Consider the following 19,756-nt stretch of genomic DNA (forward strand, 5'->3'; position numbering starts at 1 on the left):
GTGAAAGTTAGCCTGAAGATGGTAATGTAAAATGGAGGCATTTCCTTGAATTATGTGAACCAGGGAAAAGCATCTAGGAGTATTTCCTGATAGATTAATCATTTCTCAAATTCTCAGAAAAGACTTGGATTTAAGTAAAATCATCTAGAAGCTATAGCCTACAATGAAGATTCAGAGACAATAACACAGAAAGGAAGAATTATTTGAACCAGGGAGAATTTGGTGATGGGTAAATCATTTTTCAAAATTCTAAGAAGAGACATCGGGGAGGATTGTGCTAGAGGCTGGATATTGAGAAATCTTTGATCAATGAGGATCTAGCCAAAAAAGCCAATAAGGTGATAGGGTTGCGAATGAACCATGACAAGATGGTCAACACCATAATGAGAAATCTCTTTGCTGATTAATGTAGATCTATCCAGAAAAGCCAATAAGCTGATGGGTTGTGCAAGAAGCCAAAACAAAGAATCCATAGAAAACACTGTACCCGGACTTTACACCTCGAACCCCTTACATCCGAGTCTGGGTCATTGTTCTCCTGAATAGCTCGTATCCATGACAACATGGCCTCGTGTTCATCTGCTTGGAACAGGTACTCTGAGCCATTGTAGGTCTTCAGACGAAAGACGTTTTTCTTTTTCGTGTAGTCATAGGCAATGTCGACAATTGAAGACTTGATAGAGATTGGCTGGTCTTCAAAGGAGAAAGGGTGTGACTGAAATGCAAATGAACTTTCTTATAATTTGTACAATGCTACTGATATTGAAAACTGTGGTACATTTTGAGAGTAATATTCAATTTGAATATAATATTAAATTACCTGGTATGACTGATATAATATGTCTAGATAACATTTCTGGAGCTACTCATTTTGATTCTGGATCTGTGTATCTTATGATTTGGTGTTGAAGCGATGGGAAAATATTACCGTATTTACCCTCTAGTAACCCCGAGTGACCAACACCTCAACTTCAACTCAAAGAATAGGCTACAGCTGATTACCACACAATTGATTTGTTAGCAGTTTTCTGAATCACAATTATAGACATGTATGGGCTAATTACCAGGCATTGGCTTATTGGTGGATGATTTAGAAATTGCAGAACATCATCTGAACTCCAGCTATTAAAGATACATACCACTCCTACTGTTTCCTTCCTCTCCTTGTGTAGGTACAGAGCATGGCCTCTCAGTTCCACCCAGACTGGCTTCCAGGACCTATCACTGCTTCTCTGTAATATAGATCAACATAGATAACAAAACACAAAGAAATATATTATTTGACACCTACATTATTAGCAATATTGATATCATTTCAGGAATCTGTGCTGTATATCTTGAATTGGTGATGTCTGATGAAGAAAGCCTATACATTATATTTCACAGTATTAAACGTCTGTGACATACCTTTCCGTCAGTGATGTCTGATAAAGAAAGTCTACATTATATTACACAGTATAAAATGTCTGTGACATACCTTTCCGTCAGTGATGTCCGTTTTTAGGTGGAGTGTACCTTCCTTCACCACTTCCTGTATAGGACTGGCAGGGTCCTGTCTCTTCTCGGTCGCCTCCATGATCCGTGGCGTCTAGAATGGCACAAATGAAAACATAGTCAACATCAATACTGTAAAATATCCCTAACTTGACCTCCGAGTTACTCCTTCCTCAGTCAAATTCTAATTTTTAACTCCAATTTTACTTTCACTTCATCTATACAGTACCACTTTCTTAAGATGCCAAAGTAATACCATTCCAATGGAATTAAGCTTATTATACTTTTACAAAACGATCTTGTTGATAAACCTCATCCAAGCAGATGACTTTCTACAGGAGAACAAATACTGTACTCTAACTTCTTTGAATGTATTTTTCAATGATTAATTGCACACTTTTAATGTTCCTGATAATTTCAGTGTGAAACATCACCGGTTTGGTGGTGTGACATCATAGTTTTGTGTGCTTGGAGAAGGAGGAAGAAATTATCAAACTTGTCAGACTTTACATTCTCAAAAGTGAATTTGTCTGAAAATATCATTGACTGCAATGTATATATGGTATAAATTAACACGAAATTGCTAATTCATGCATAAAATCTAGAATGAAATTTTAAGACAATGTCTTACATTTCTGATTTAATTTTTTTATGAGAATTGATCCTTACCCTTTCTCCAAAGAAGGCTTTCAATTTCTTCATACTGTGATGTTTATTTGGAGTTCTGAAAGATAATTAATATTTCGCCATTTAGTTGCAAACTAATAATCAAATTTCATATCACTTGTAAATTGAGAACAAATTTATTGAATCAAATCAGACATTTAATTATATATAATGTGATTTTTCTGCTTATCAAACACCAAATGACTTCCAAATTTTATGATCAAAGATTTTGGAATGAAGATTATAAGAAATCACTTTATGCACATTTTTTCCCCTTCTTCCTCATTAGAAAGATATAGAACAGACCAATTTTCATTAATTGTCATTCAGTATAAGTATTGTATCTATTATTGAAAAGAAAAATACATTGAAATTTTGAAATACTGTATCCTTGAATTTACATACTGCATTGTCATCTCAGCTGATTGGTTGGGAGATTGTGATTTGTCCAATGACAGCTTGTGACTGTCTCTGTCCTTGGCTGTTGCCATGAGATACGATGTTCTCCTCTGCAATTTGATGGCTTCCTCCTCTGGTGTTGCTATAAGTAATAAAAAAACCACATCACTATGTGGGTCTACATGTGAGTACATCAGGCCGAGAATGGGATGTTAACTTCCTGTTTTCTAGGAAGTTTAGTGATTTTCAGAGTGATATTTATGCTATCCTAATTATTTGTTTAAATTTAATGTTTCAGTGTTATTTTTAAATCAAAAATACATGCAGCATCAATTGAAATAAAGATTAATCAATATCTGTTTAGTTAATTAAGATACTTAAGTTTGACTTACACTCAGATTTCTTCCGGAGAATGACGGAAGGAGTGGAATCTCGGATAGGAGTACTAGTCAGAGCCAGGCCTGTATCAGAATTAGGAGGAGGCAACACAACTGGAAACGAGACACAACACCACACTAGTGTTAAAGGGGAGGTAACTCTAACCACCAGTAAAGAAATCAAGATTTCAAGAAAAAAAAGATAATGTTAGAATGTAACTTTGCATTTTACCATGAAGACTAAAAGTATACCTACATGATAGTTTGTTTCTTTTTGTATGGATTTTTTTTATACATATTAATCTTAATAAATTAGTGATCAGACATTGATTCAGAAATCAAGGATTTTCAGTCTCTCTGTCACATTATGTAGCATACAGCCTTAAGTTAGGTCACAATAACCTTATAGACATGTAGTTACCTGAGGATAAAGAAGAATACGGTAGCAGTCCAATATTGCTGGAACTTGAGATGGAGGTATGTGAGCCCATCCATGGACTTGGGCTGATCGGTGGGGAATCCGGGCTGGGCAGGTCAGAGACAGACTGACCATCTGAAAGATAAAGGCCAGATGAATTACAGTTTTTTGTCTTTTTGTTAAAGAGCATGTATAATATTTACAATGGGTATTTTCGTAGATTCAATATTCAAGTGTCTTTATCATATAAATGAATTTTCTGGATACCGTAATTTTTTTTGGGGGGGGGGGGGGGGGGGGTGGGTGGAACTTCCAACAACTAATTCACATTTTGGCTTATTGTTAACAATTATTCCGTTTTATTCAAGGGATTGTAAACTTTGAAATTCATATATACAACAATGGTTAATATCAAAGTGTCTTGTTCATAAGGAGTTGTTTTATACTCACATCTTGGTGGTTGGTTGATAGCTGCCAGGAATGAGGGCTTCCGGACTGGTTTGTTTCCTCGGTCCTCATCATCAGACATTCCATCTACATCATCATCTTGCATACGAATGGAAGCTTTGGATGTTGTCATTTCCATCGGCTGAGCATTCTGCATTGCCGAGTCTTGGTATATAGGCATCTGCATGATCTCAACCAGCGGAGAGGAAGAGGAGTGAGGTGTACCCTGGGATACGTAGATTCGAATTGGGGCCGTCTGCTGCTGTGGAGGCGGTTGTGGTTGGGGTGTGCTACGCTCCGACGAGTGGGAATGTGACGTATGTCCTGACGAAGGTTCCGGTGACGAATATCTCTCTGTGGATGACATCCTTCGTACACAGATTCCTTCTTTTTCAAAATTTTGTAAACGGTTTGCGACAGTCGCAAATTTCCCAGATGTGATTTTCTTAATTTCCGTTTTGTACCTGTTGAGATTTTGTCCCTGGTTGTTGTCATTCTGTCCAGTCTCAAACTGTTGCTTTCTGTACGACACTATTGGAGGTCTATCCCTGTTATCTTTTTGCTTGATTTCAATTTGAGCACCATGAGGAGATTTAGTCAGAGCAAACGTGGAGCCATACTGATTTGACATCTGTACAGCACCACCACTTGACATTTGACCGTTTGTCGGATTATTTCCTCCCGTTTCAATGGTCTTATTGCCGATTTTCACAATAAAGGTTCTAGCACTACCATTTTGATTTTGTTGCTCATACGCAGGTGAGCTATAATTTGTCCGTAGACTTCGCTCCGTAATGTAGTGACCAGAGCGTGACGAGTCAAGTCCGTCGACACTCGAGGATAATTTCGGACTGATTGACACACCAGAGGTCTGTGACACAACAGGAACGTAATGCCTAGTTAAGTGTTCACTTTTCAATTGATCACCTGCCACGTTAGTTTGGGATGTGTACGAGTGAGGTATTGCTGTGCTCTGATTGGCTAATGCTGATGACGAATCAGGGTAGCTGTGACGTGAAGATGAAGATGACAAAGTTGATGCGTATGTTGATGAATTTCCGACATTATATGATTCCTGTTGTGATTGATTCATACCTTCTCTTGCAGAAGGGCGTTGTTCAAGGGGAATAACTCTGCCCTGTGGTTTGACAGTTACAGACCGTGTGATATTCTCTAGAGAATCGTTTGACTGGAGGATGTTGTCTGTTGACCGTCTGTAGTGAGAAGAAGCGCTTGGAACACCTTCGGATGTTTTAACTGGGACGGACTCCTTTTTTGGTGCAGGATAATACAACCCTAATGAGTATGTCTTTGAGGGCCCCTTGAGATTCTCCTTTGCACGTGACTCAAACTGCCTGCGTCTGTCATTAAACACGACCTTGTGAAGGTCACCCCCACTTGCATTGCTCTTGAGCTGGGGTTCCCTGTACATACTTAATCCTGAAGTGTAAGAAGTTGAAGATTTCATTTTTCTACTTTTTTCAGAAGATCCAAGATACCTGTAATTCAACTCGTCTGAATCAGCATATTCATCCAAAGACGATGCTGAAAATCTTCGTTCTGGTCCTCGATACCTTCCTGTCTCGCCGGAGGTTGATATCCCCTGGGATGACGGAGAAGGGTAGACCTGCTGACCTTTGACTTTTATACTGTTACCACTAATGTTACTGCTGCTGCTACGACTGTGATATAGGGGCTCCTGAAGGGAATTTCTGTTTGAATTTTGGTAAGCCTGGAAAAAAGTGAATAAAATCAAAGTTATCAGAAGCAGAAAGGAAAATAGTCATAAATTATCATCAGAAATACCAGCAAATTTGTTCATTTTCTGCCTGCAGGTGTGTCGTACATTAAACGCCTGTGATTTATGCAATAGAGTGAAGGTTTTTTTAATTAATATAAATCTTACCTGTATCTTTTTTATTATTTTAGTGACAAATTAAGCATATATACTGTATCTACAAAGTAAATTTACATATTGGTTTTCAACAACCCTGCTATATTGCAGGTTTTGATGGTCATCACATATAAACGACACTACCAAAAGCTGATGACACTTACAGAGTTATGTCCCGTTGACCATCTATCCTTTTCCGTGTGCCCATCCTACACGAGCAAATGCCAACAGAGAAGTGACTCTACATTACGGACCGTCATGTTTATATACGAAAAGATATTAAAATATCACTTCATTATGGACAATGACTAATGATCTCTAAAAATATCCCTTCCACAAATAGACCAACATAACACTCTACATTATACCGACAGGACACCTCTCTTCTAAAATCTAAATGAATTTTTTAATCTCCCAATTTAAAAAGAAAAACTTTGATGGGAACAACTAAAACGGATGTTATGAATATTTAATTATTTAAATTCTGAAAATGTGACAAACTGAAGACCAAATTAAAACACAATACGTTTGATATGGAACAGTGAAGAATTGTTAAACTTCAAAGTGATTTAAAAAGTTAAAAGGGCACACAACATGTTGTCCATCTTTAGATATGAACTTCACCGCAAGTCCTGTCATATTTACATAACCGTCTCTGACACAATAGATTATTCTGACTCAATGTGTGACGCGGATCTGTATTTACACCTCAACCCTGACTGACTACCTGTAGTTGTGAATAGTACGACACTCTACATCCATGACATTGTATAAATTACTAAATATAGCTGGGCTTCCACACAAAGTCAAAGTCACCCAGGGCATAGGTTTATATTATAAACTATGGGCTTTGTTAGCAAAACAGAATACGAAACGAAGATACATTACATTTAAAATACAAATGTATATAAATAACAGTTTTTTTATTAACTGGTAGTTAAAATTTTAACATATTTTGATGTGCATTTAGAATAGCAAATCCAAAATCAATAAATTAGTCAACATATACAGTTTACATCAATATAATATTTTTCTGATACTGAAAAACTATATCGGAGGCATGATGGTTATTACTCAATTTGTGAAGGCTTGTATTGATAAACAAAACAGCATCTATATATACCAAACCTCGTTATACCTCAAAGGTGATACAACTAATAAAACATTTAAATCTTTTAAACAAATCAATTTTCTGACAGAAAACCTAAAAAATATCCTTTACAACTAAAATATCTGGTTCAAACACAGGTGATCAAGTTTAAGATGTTGTGAATAACATTTGAAACTTTTCATAAAAGTGGTTTTGTGATCAAGATCTTCCTTCTTCAATAGACAATACCATGACATGCTTCAGTCAGATATTAACTTTGAGATAATTATAGAAAAGACTTTAGATACTTTAGAGATCCATTGGAAGGTGTGTCGTGTTACAGTAATTACAACGAGAAAATTTCAGTTTGAGCTGCCGGAGATTTATCTGTCTACAAGGACACTATACCAATGTGCAAGAATCTGTCTGCATATTTCCGTGCACCTAGCAATGACCTTGGAATACAATTACAGCTACAGGTAGCACTAGAATGATGTGAAGGATAGGTGTAAAGATATATAAATAGCTTGTATATTTACGGTAGACTAAAACTAACCAGTATTATATATACCCGTACTACTGCTCAGGCATGGAAAACTAAACATTAAAGCGACCAAGATTTGACAGGCGGACAGGGAACTTCTTCTATAGCAACCAACATTTCATGGCTTTGAATACTATTAAAATATTAAAAATAGCAATTGAATGTACAAGATATGTTCCAACAGTCAATTTTAGACTTATATTAACCCACTCTCCTAATTAAAACTTTAGTATTTATGTCTGGTGAGGACAATCTTATCTATGGACAACCGATAACTTTGTTAAAATGAAGGGGCTTATTTGTGGATAAAGTTTTTTTGTCAATCATGTATGATGACACCTATCATGATGTCATCCGTGATTGGCGAAGACAAAACTTCAGACTTAAGGTCGTTTTTATCATGAAGCATGGGGACATTAAAAATCGAATGTAACCCAGCCAACAGGAGAACATCTTGAAACTTCAAGAAGATTCATTTATTTTTCCTGAAACTTTAGAAACATTATGTAACAACACCATTTTATGAAAATCGTAACAGCGTTGTTGTACTCACCATCTGAAGAACATCCTCGTCTCTAGGTAAAACATCTAGTTTGAGTACTGGCTCATTGGACGTCTGTATCAGGGAGATGATTTGTGGGTAGGACTGGCCGAGGATGGGTATATCGTTAATGGACAGAATTCGGTCTCCTTCGTTTAGACCGGCGTTCTGGGCAACACTGTCTTCTTTTACATGCTTAACAAAGATTGTTTCCATAGGCTCAAGTCTACGCAGCTTGGGCCGCTTACAGGAGATTCCACGAGGGTAATCCTGGGAGTCATCGCAGGGCTGAGGAAGAAAAGGAAACCATATTATAGACATTGGTGGTATCTACAACATGTACGGCCATATCACAATCATCCTCATTATAGCAGACGGAGACCAGGTAGTAATAGACTCTGGTTACACAAATCGTGATATAAAACATATCTTAATTGAATTATGGAAAAATACATTTTATACTGTTTTTGGTAACATTTTGACAGCTATTTGGTTTTTGAGGAAAAACCTAAAAAAATATTTGCAATCCAGCTATATTATTTCGTGGATTTTACGCAATTTTACTGGATAAGCTCAGCCGGAAGATGACAAGCCCAAAATGATTTTAGACACAATGTATCTAATTATAGATCATGACTTTCTCTGTAAATATACTTATATCACAGGAAAGGCAAGACTGATAAGCTGACCAGTCATATATACAATTAGGACAGCAAAGACAGGTAGCTATATCCGGCCAGGTAAACACTGTTATCTATTAATCAATACAGGACACAAGAGCAATGGATTACATCCTAGATCACGGGTCTGCCAGAGTGTGAGGTCTTTGAATGGGAAAACACCTTTGTAAGATAACACCCCCAGATCACAGGTTTGTGAGAGAGAATGTGAATTCTATGAATGGGTAAAACACTGTCTCCTGTCGTAATCCGTATGTCTGGACCTCGCCTCGAGTTCACTGGTTCATACACAAATCATTGACAGCCACACCCATATATAGCGACGGGACATATACATGTAGTATATTGTACAAATAGGCCAATAATGAATGTCAATATCTGTACCCTGTGTCCCCGCGCCACACACCGCTGGATAACAGGATTATTAGGGGAGCTGCTTATGACATACAAATATTGAAGGTACATAGGTACATTTCTGCCAACCTATTACTAGGGTATGTAATAACGTATAATATCAAGAACAATAATGATATTGCATATTGCATATCACAGGTCCCCTAAATCCCACTATTCCATCCAGGTCCCCTAGCTCACCCAACACCTACCTACCTATCACATATCCTGTAACATCCAAAAGGCTCGGCCACATCATAGGTCCCCTAAAATCCAACTTTTCCATGTATTCTAGTTCACCCGACACTTCCCTACCATATCTCCTCAGGCCCATATCTGAGGTCCCCTTCAAGCCCTCATTTCCACATCCCCTTGCTCTCTCAACACCTCCCTACCCGCCAACATCTCAGGTGCCGTAATATCCCAATTACCAGGTCCCCTCCTTATTCTAGCCAGATCTTTTTTTATGGATGATCATTCACATTCTTTTCATTTCGATGTCACTATTACAACATAATTAGTATATTATATCCTGACAAAGATGGATCATGAATATATAACTATTCATTAGAACAATGTGTATAAAATTTATGCGGTTTTTGTATGCGACGTGGTAAATTGGGCCGGGGTGGCCTCTATTGCATGGATACACACTCACATTCTATAGACAGTCAGTCTTTTATTGTACAGAATTGTATAACACATTCCATCTGCTGAAAAAAATACTTCCCAATAATAGATATTTTTTACCATTAGTTATCTCTGACAATTAAGTAGGACATATGGGTTTTAATTCTCTGCTCGGTTCCTAAAAGACAGTTACTTCCTGCATACTTTAGACACAGACTCACATTTCAAGGTACGTACATCACACGGTTAGTCCTGTCTGGTGTTAATCAACCTATTTACAACGAGGAGTCTTTATTCCTTATTTTCCTCCAATATTAAATGATATAATTACAATGAAGAGTCTTTATTCCTTATTTTTCCTCCAATATTAATTGATATACAATGTACATAATAATACATGCATAAACCTAACAGGAAAATTCAGATGGTTTTCTTTTCTGCTGATTATTATACTTTTCAGATCAAGAAAATAGTTTTTGACCAATTAAGACAAACAGACTGTTAATTAGTAGTGCTAATTAACTAATGTCTCTCCTTCAATCTAAGGTGTAATGTCTGTAGTATTGATGTTTCAATATAGATACTGAATATTCAATGTATTAAATATTCCATATTAGGCCCACTTCAGATTCGTTATACAGAATATACTGCCGGCTTTAAATATTAACCTGCTATATGTGTACAAGGGAAGTTGAAATCCCTAAATTTGGCTCAACCTTCTGATTTAAGTTTAATAACGTGTAGTGAATTTTGGTTATAACAAACTACTTCCTCTGGTCCTGTGCACATGGGTTTCATTGTAAACAAGTTTTTTCTTTATTCAATGATAGTGTACCAGATTTTAGACCACAATATTACCCCTATTTTTATATAATACTCAACCTAATGAATACGCCAGTGGATCCCTTAAACCAGTGGATCCCTTGTACCAGTGGATCCCTTACACCAGTGCATCCCTTGTACCAGTGGATCCCTTACACCAGTGGATCCCTTGTACCAGTGGATCCCTTACACCAGTGGATCCCTTACACCAGTGGATCCCTTACACCAGTGGATCCCTTGTACCTGAGTGGATCCCTTGTACCAGTGGATCCCTTAAACCAGTGGATCCCTTGTACCAGTGGATCCCTTACACCAGTGGATCCCTTACACCAGTGGATCCCTTACACCAGTGGATCCCTTGTACCAGTGGATCCCTTACACCAGTGGATCCCTTATACCAGTGGATCCCTTGTACCAGTGGATCCCTTACACCAGTGGATCCTTTATACCAGTGGATCACTTGTACCAGTGGATCCCTTACACCAGTGGATCCCTTGTACCAGTGGATCCCTTATACCAGTGGATCCCTTACACCAGTGGATCCCTTGTACCAGTGGATCCCTTATACCAGTGGATCCCTTGTACCAGTGGATCCCTTATATCAGTGGATCCCTTATACCAGTGGATCACTTACACCAGTGGATCCCTTGTACCAGTGGATCCCTTATACCAGTGGATCCCTTGTACCAGTGGATCCCTTACAACCTTACACCTGTGGATTCCTTATCCCCATGCAGTGGATCGAGCAAAGTTATGATCCAAATTCACTTCACAAACTTTAACAAATATTTTACTGTACTTTCCAAGGAGCTCAAATTACAACATTACAATCCCCCCCCCCCCCCCCCCCCACAAATACTGGAATCTAGATAAGTTAATTATGTAACACAAAACACCTACAATGAAATTATGTTTTCATTGGTCTCCTCTATAGTCATGAAGGTACATTATTACCGACAGGTGTAATACGGAGTCCCTCCAAGTTATATTACGGGATGGAAGTACATTTAAATTACACCAACAGGGGTTTAATTTACCTTTCTCAAAGAACGTTTGTGAAAATTATCCAATTAAAAAGTAAATCATGTTTTTCAAATTATTACAGCTTAATACCATTAACAACAGAGTCATCTACTTTAAGGAAATTATTCAGAAGATAATTTCACATAATGACCATGAATTAGAGGTCTTCGTTAAACCTAATTGCTGCATTTTGATACATTATCTTAAAATGACAATTCAATTATGGTTGTGCAATGTTTTATGCTTCATGAAATTTATCGGTAATGCAACTGACCTAGATTTATAAGGTATATCTAGTATTTTTGAATTTTATGTTTTTCTGTAAGTAAATTATTAATTTTCTAATCTTGTTTGTGATATACATATTTTTTAAAGTCTCTTTATGATCATTAATGTAAAGCTTAATACTCATTTTATGACGTATCAGAACATTTTAAAAAGATTTCCTATAAATAAAAACAAAAGTCATGAAATATCAGTTTTAACATGAGATACATGCCATCCCATTCCATTAACAGGCTGACAGTGACTCACTCAGAAGCCATATGATTTAAGAAAGGGATTATTCAGATTTTTGTTTAAGAAGATTCCGACATCCACCAATTTGAAAAGCTTGTAGTGTTTAAACATCATCAAGAATTTGAAAAAAAAAATGTTATTTTCGAAAGTCCTCCCCTCTAGCAATGAATTCCATTTAACAGATTCCTTTCACAGGGAAATTCAATCTTCTCATTAAGAAAGTGTAAAGTATTTTCATTACTGTGGAGCATGTATTTTTTCAGATGAAAAAAATGTAACTTTCCTTTGTTGGTATGTTCCATAATATCAGGACAGCTGCATGATTTGTAAACACATATACAATATCATAATGTCTTCTTATTGGTGCCCAGAATATTAGTTACATTATCATCAAGAATACCAGCAACACCTACACTTGAGAAACTATATAATTATATCTACAATCTACTTGGTTAGATGAAATGCCTTTGTCTCCGTCAGAATACAAGATATTTTCCTTCATCTAAGTTGAACACAATTTCTCGGACGTCTTTGTCCTATTAACATTACGCTGCATGCATAAAGACTCTGAGACAAGGCGCTTCATCACCGCTAATTTACGGCTGCATGCGAGTTCCAAGTGAGCAAGATTGCATGGAAAAGTTGATGACAGCATGTGCAAATGCATGTGAAAAACATGTGCGATTCTGTTGTGGTGTTGAAATGATTGGGCAAGAAGAATGCATAATTATGCATTGTTTATCTGCTGTTCAGCTGACATGGTGATCTAATTGTTTTCCCACGAATTATACCACCAGCCAAGTAGAGGACGTTCAACTCTACAGCGTCAAAAAAAATATAGCTGTTAGTACGGACAGACCCATGTGGCAATCTACTTTAAGTTATGCTCCTTTGAATTTTGCATGCTAATGTTTGTTTTTCTATGACGATCCCTGGATTTAACTTTTATTACAGAATTTGACTAAAAAATTTCAGAAATTAATCAGGGTCCAAATGATTAAATCTTGAAAATACTACCACACTAAACCCTTGATAAACAGACTGTTCTACAACTTTTTCACCTCAAACTTCATCATGATACATTGAAAAATAATCCTATCTTCAGTTGTGAATGGATTTTGAAAATTAAGGGGATGGAGTGTGATACTTTATTTTTCATACTTTATTTTTCATTATTTAAGTTTTCATCTGTAAAGGGTTCATACAAATTCAAACTCCTCTCCTTTTATATCAAGTGCAATTGAATAATATGCCGGAGATTTATCTGGAGGGGAGGTAGACATCTTAGGATAAAAGAAGTAGTGCAAGATAGCAGAGACTGATAAAGAGGAAGGAGCTCTTATAAGAGAAGGGAGATAACTCTACAACAACAGGGAAACTAGTAATATAAATACTAATTAGTCTTTAAGTTGGACTGACTATTCCCTATTAATTCTTAGTAAAGAATTGCCCAGCTAATGTCACAAAACTTATCTCCCTTTGATTTGTAACTTAAGAATCAGAAATACTGTATCCTAGAGACCAAAATTATATACAGTCAAACCTGTATTTAGCGGCCACCCAAGGGACTGACAGATATTGGCTGCTTAAGACAGGTGGCTGCTTAAACCAGGTTGGCCAGAAACGGCCTGTTGCCCAATTCTGTTTTCAACAGTTTATTGAATTTATCATATTATAATGCACTTATTGATATTGATAACAACAAAACATGTACAGTGTATTTTGAAATGAAAACCAACAAAGATCGAAGTTTTGATGAATTTGATAAAAATACCTGGTCATGTGATCGTTGCCGATGTCTAATTCAGGACAAAATGGCTGCTTAATACAGGAGGATACAACGACTCGGGACAGATTTTTGTGGCCGTTGGCCACGTTAGACAGGTGACCGCTTATTTAAGGTTCATTATATAGTGTTTTCCATCGGGCGGATCACAGACTGGCCGCTTAAGGGAGGTGGCCGCTTATTCAAGGTGACCGTTAGAGCAGGTTTGACTGTAAAATTCAATTTTATTTATAATTTTGATAGTCAAGATATAGACCAGCACTGCAGCATTTTAGGTTAAATGCCTGGAAATGTAAACAATTTAAATTATAGCATCGATGGCTCCTACTTCATTTTTATTCCAATCAAACAGTGAAACATCATCTTTATTTCCCATTCTAATCAAACAGTGAAACATTAACATCATCTTTATGTCCCATTGTGTATAAGTGCCTGATGTTGGGAGGGATCTTTATGTCCCATTGTGTATAAGTGCCTGATGTTGGGAGGGATCTTTCATAAACTCTTATACATCCTGTCACATTTAAACATCACAGAGCTGTTTCTGATGGGTATATACAACTTTTTATGTCAGCTTCCAAGCTTTTTAAACTTGCCATATGTTTTCTTTCCAATGCTACTGTTACAAAACAGACAGACCCCCTCAAATCTGCTTTCTGCCTGTCTACATTGTAGCAGAGATACCCGAGATTATTCCTCAACAATGATTTTCTTTCAGCTTAAAAGCCAAGAAAACCAATGACAGAAAGGAGCTCTCCTATCAAAATCTCCAGATGTGAATTTTCAATACTTGACTACGTTAAAATGTCTGTGTTCTGTCTATGTCAGGTAGTCGTGCCAGCGTGAAGTTGTGTAAGTTGAAAGGTTCCCTCTGTTTATAAATACAGACAGCCAATCGTGTGGCCTTCTGTGAGATGAATAAAACAACTGTTTATTGCACTAGAAAAGTTTATTGGTTTTCAAACGAAACTTGGTCAGAATCAAGTTGGTAAAAACTTCAGTGAAATCTAGATCTGAGCGTGTACTGTAAGCTTTCTCTAAAAAGATCAGGAGCCAAATGGATATGTGTGCAGAAGATAGGGAGGTAGAGGGTATTCATAATAGTTACACAGACAGTCATTATCAATGTATTAAAGAGTATCGCCTATTCTTAGGATTATGACGTCACTAATAGGCTACGTCATTGTAACCTGTGTACCATCTATGACGTCAACTGTAAACAACATGTGTAGTTGCTAGGCAGATGTACTATATAAGTCCTGTATTTTGAATTGTTCCACTGTTCTGAGGACAGCAGACCTAGTATGCCGAAACATGTAAACCATTAACCCAGTTGAAGATCTTCCTACGGATGTTGTCTGGTCATCTTTACTTATTATTCTTAGGATCGTACATAGAGACTAGACTGGTCCTTGCTTACAGGGCATTAAGATTATAAAATATAATTGGGCTTTATTTTAGTATTATTAGAATTCAGTATTAGAATTCAGCTGGACAATTATTTTACAAAAACGTAATGGCTGGTGGCCAGTCTAACAGCGGTACACATGTCAATTTGCTTTCTTCCCATAATGCATTAGTATTAATAGCATAATAAAATCTTTTTTGTTGTTGATGTTGAAATTCTCATTGAAATTCACATAATGTACAGGATGTTCTACAGAAAAATAACACCCACTTTCTTCAAGGAACTACCACCCACTTTCTTCAAAACCTTGAAATTTTCCTATCAACAATGTGAAACAGCTTTAGTTGACTTTCTGAAGTTCTGAGTTGTGATCTCTACTTATTTGTGGCTTGAAGTCAGAAACCACGTCACTCCCAGTATCAAACTTATAATCCATCCATACATACATAAAATTATAATATTGTGTGCAACCTATATACCTGATATTGGTCTCGTACAGTAAGGTCTGGGGGGTACTGAATACATATATGTGACCAGTACCTGATATTTGTCTTGTACAGTAAAGTCCGGGGGGTACTGAATACATATATGTGACCAGTACCTGATATTGGTCTCGTACAGTAAAGTCCGGGGGGTACTGAATACATATATGTGACCAGTACCTGATATTGGTCTTGTACAGTAAAGTCTGGGGGGAACTGAATACATATATGTGACCAGTACCTGATATTGGTCTTGTACAGTAAAGTCTGAGGGGTACTGAATACATATATGTGACCAGTACCTGATATTGGTCTCGTACAGTAAAGTCTGAGGGGTACTGAATACATATATGTGACCAGTACCTGATATTGGTCTTGTACAGTAAAGTCTGAGGGGTACTGAATACATATATGTGACCTACCTGATATTGGTCTCGTACAGTAAAGTCTGAGGGGGTACTGAATATATATATGTGACCTACCTGATATTGGTCTTGTACAGTAAAGTCTGAGGGGTACTGAATACATATATGTGACCTACCTGATATTGGTCTCGTACAGTAAAGTCTGAGGGGTACTGAATATATATATGTGACCTACCTGATATTGGTCTTGTACAGTAAAGTCTGGGGGGTACTGAATATATATATGTGACCAGTACCTGATATTGGTCTTGTACAGTAAAGTCTGGGGGGTACTGAATACATATATGTGACCTACCTGATATTGGTCTCGTATAGTAAAGTCTGGGGGGGTACTGAATACATATATGTGACCTACCTGATATTGGTCTTGTACGTTAAAATCCGGGGGATAGACGATGAAGTGGCGGAGGGTGAATCCGTAGCCTTGGTCAGTTTTAGGGATGACCACTGTCCGTGGGCCGTTCCAGGGTGGAAGTAAGGGACTCAACAGGCGGTCATCTTCACTCGGCTGAAATGACAAAAAGATTACCAGAATAAATATACAGTTCAAAGTTACCACAAACTTAAGTTTCAAATTAAACTGTTAGAATCTACATCTAAGTAGACCTCATTAATTCTATCACCAGCTAGTCCAGCCAGTGTTTCCAAGGGCATAAGATGCCTGTGTAATACAACTGCTCAGAAAAACACTTCTTGGAATGACAATTTAAGCTCAACAGATTAAGAATAATGAATTTCATTAGATTCTGGAAAAAAAGGGAAGTTGTCTTTTAAAACACTTGTCATTGATAAAAGGCCACCTCTTAGTAACATAAACCTGCCTAAAAAGGCCACCTCTTAGTAACATAAACCTTCCTAAAAAGGCCACCTCTTAGTAACATAAACCTGCCTAAAAAGGCCACCTCTTAGTAACATAAACCTGCCTAAAAAGGCCATCTGTTTTGGTTCCTCATGTAGCATATATCTCAATCATTGTATAGAAACCTTTATATTGGGCCACCTGCCTATAAAGACCACTTTTCTCTGCTGCTTGACCCTGAGTGACCTTCATGAGGTTTGGTGACTCTATGTTATAAGGAGATGTATTCTGAGTGACCCATAAGTGCTTGGAACCAAAACAACCGTGAAACAGTCAGAGAAACAGTTCACAGTCAGAGAAACAGACGTGATCTTACAGCATCAGAAATCCTATACACTGCAAGTCACCAGTCCCGCTATTGATCATAGCGTGAGGTGACCTGTTGACCCCTAGGTCACTGACCGGTGATACTTATAATCAGGATTAGGTCACTTAAATGATGTAACACCTTGAGTATTTACAGGTAAAACCCATCCTCATTGGTCAGCGACAAAAACATTGGTTGTACATTAGGTAATACCATTGTACCTGGGGTAAGCCCCATCTGTTTGTTGATGTCTGATCGTCCCAGGTAAAAACTTATCTAATTACTCCAACAACACTTATATATAAGCATGAGGCATTGAAAACTCTTGACCTTTCGATCGAGTGGACAAGTGTTTCTTGGAACGAATCATCAAATACACCTGTATGGCTAACATTTTTACATTACATCAGTTACACCAAAATACACCTGTACGATGATTACCTGAACTTAATATACCTGTACATTTTCCAATGTACTATCCTGTTATCTAGATTGAAAGACAAATGGAAACACACTTTAACTGATTGCTTTACACTGGAAAACAATTCACGCTCATGTTCACCAATATAAGATTACTTTTTTTTTTTTCTCTCCAACTATTTTTAAATCGATGATAAAAATATTGTAATATATCAGTAATTTACTAAATGTCTTGAATTTTCTTATCGAAGAAAGATATATGTAGATATATATGTACTTTGTTTCTTTAAAACCAATATTAAGATTCAAATATAACTTACCTACCTAGAAAATTCTCCAGTTTATTTTCAACATCATATTTAACTGTGAATTGAATAAACAAACAGCTCAAACTTGACCTTCACAGTTTGCACATATCATATATCCACACTTTGAAATAACGATTGCACCTTTCCTAATTAATGCAAAACAAATCCACAAATAGATGATGTTTCTTTGTAAATGAAAAAATTGCAAAGCATCGATCTGAGGTGGAAGACTAATACCATGATGCAAGCATCTAAACTTAAAGGTAAATGAATTTACCTGAGGTCAGCAAGGTTGAGATCAGCTATAATGTAGCATTAGGTTATACAGAGCCGACCTATATATAGTCTGCGGTCATCAAACCTTAAATTACCTCTAGGCCTAGTACTTCATTAGATCCGTCCATTACAATCCAAAGTCATTACAACTAAAATGGCTATCCACTCTCATCACAACTTAGATATATAGTATCCATGTACATGTCTATTTATGCCTCGCTTAAGGTCAGACCCAAGAGTTAAGGATGTATCTAATTGCATGTTTGTCAATCGTACAATACCTAGAAACATCTATAAGATATCAGTTGTACATTTTATGTAGTAATTCAGCAGTATCACATTCAGTCTGAGAAAGTGTTGAATGCTGGGAATTTTTTATTTTAGACAAGAAATAAAATGTAAGTAGAGAGAGTGTCTGGGTAATTTTTTGTACAAAATCCTCCGGGGATTAGGTACATGCACGAGATTACACAGTTGATCCGAAAGTGAAGACTACATCAAATGGATCTTATTCCCTAGCTGATCCCTGGTATCTCCTCATCTGGGACACCGTAAACACTGATATATTATGTAGGCGTCGTAATCACGTTGTATGTAACACTGTAAGCTGGACAATTAAACACTGTCTTTTTTTTCTGTAAATTTATCATTTCAAAATGGAATGAAAAGTCATGACAACATGCATGTATGAGACAATATTAAGATGTGTTTTACATGAATTAAGAATATCATTATCCACTAGCAGGTCTACCAGTGAAAGGATTTGAAAATTCAATACTCAAAATAAAAAAAATACTCACAACTTTTCTGCAATTTGACACTATAATTACAACCATGAATTCCATATCCTTGAGAAACATGTCTCGCATATTTCCTTGAAAAAAATTTCCATATTTTTATGAGAACTAGATCTCGCATATTTCCTTCAAGGCAAACATTTTCATCAAAAAGCAAATCTTCAGAACAATATGCAGAGTTTAGTATATATATATACCTACAAGTCAAGCTCCTGTACATGTGACTCTGGTCTGTTGGTCTGTCGGTGTGTACAGACACCTCTGATGTTATATGCAGTTTTCACTCATCAGCTTACGAAATATACACATTCCATGTCTACAAACCATATCTATCACACCACAGCAAAAAAATAATCCTGTAAAAACGGTAAAATCACTGTAAAGCTTTTCACAGATCCAGATCAATATCTAAAAGGTTGAGATTATACAAATTTTTTTTGAAAAAGCCGTTTTGAAACAGCACAATCTACATCATCGAAAAAACTTAACATGATCTTACTCATCTGTGATGCAGACCAAACACACGATAGATACAGATTGGTGTATTCCTGCAAGCCCTGCTCAATGGAATCGCATGAAAGTGCCAGTGATAATCTCACCTGACAAGGTGCCCCTATCATGTGGAGATTCACACATACCATTTATCTGAGTCTCCACATAGGAATCACAACACAGAATACCATCATCACATATGTAAATCTCAAACAGTTATTACCGGTCGATATACAGTATATAGTCTTGATTATCCCTA

General features: G+C 36.8%; 1 protein-coding gene across 8 annotated transcripts in view; it reads right to left on the reverse strand.

Annotated features, from left to right (window-relative positions):
* Positions 1-19,756, reverse strand: part of LOC117343900 — a 100,316-nt gene that overhangs the window by 10,042 nt on the left and 70,518 nt on the right. For 5 of the 8 annotated variants that reach the window (XM_033906451.1, XM_033906452.1, XM_033906455.1 and 2 more), the window contains 10 exons: positions 16,394-16,546; positions 7,883-8,158; positions 3,805-5,533; positions 3,358-3,489; positions 2,952-3,050; positions 2,566-2,701; positions 2,164-2,218; positions 1,478-1,588; positions 1,140-1,232; positions 488-715 (listed from right to left, as the gene is read on the reverse strand). In XM_033906451.1, coding sequence (XP_033762342.1) covers positions 488-715; positions 1,140-1,232; positions 1,478-1,588; positions 2,164-2,218; positions 2,566-2,701; positions 2,952-3,050; positions 3,358-3,489; positions 3,805-5,533; positions 7,883-8,158; positions 16,394-16,546 — 3,012 coding nt within the window. The other 3 variants (XR_004536097.1, XM_033906448.1, XM_033906449.1) reach the window with 2 other exon arrangements.

This window comes from Pecten maximus, chromosome 15 (assembly GCF_902652985.1).
Source record: "Pecten maximus chromosome 15, xPecMax1.1, whole genome shotgun sequence".
NCBI classification, from domain to species: Eukaryota; Metazoa; Mollusca; class Bivalvia; order Pectinida; family Pectinidae; genus Pecten; species Pecten maximus.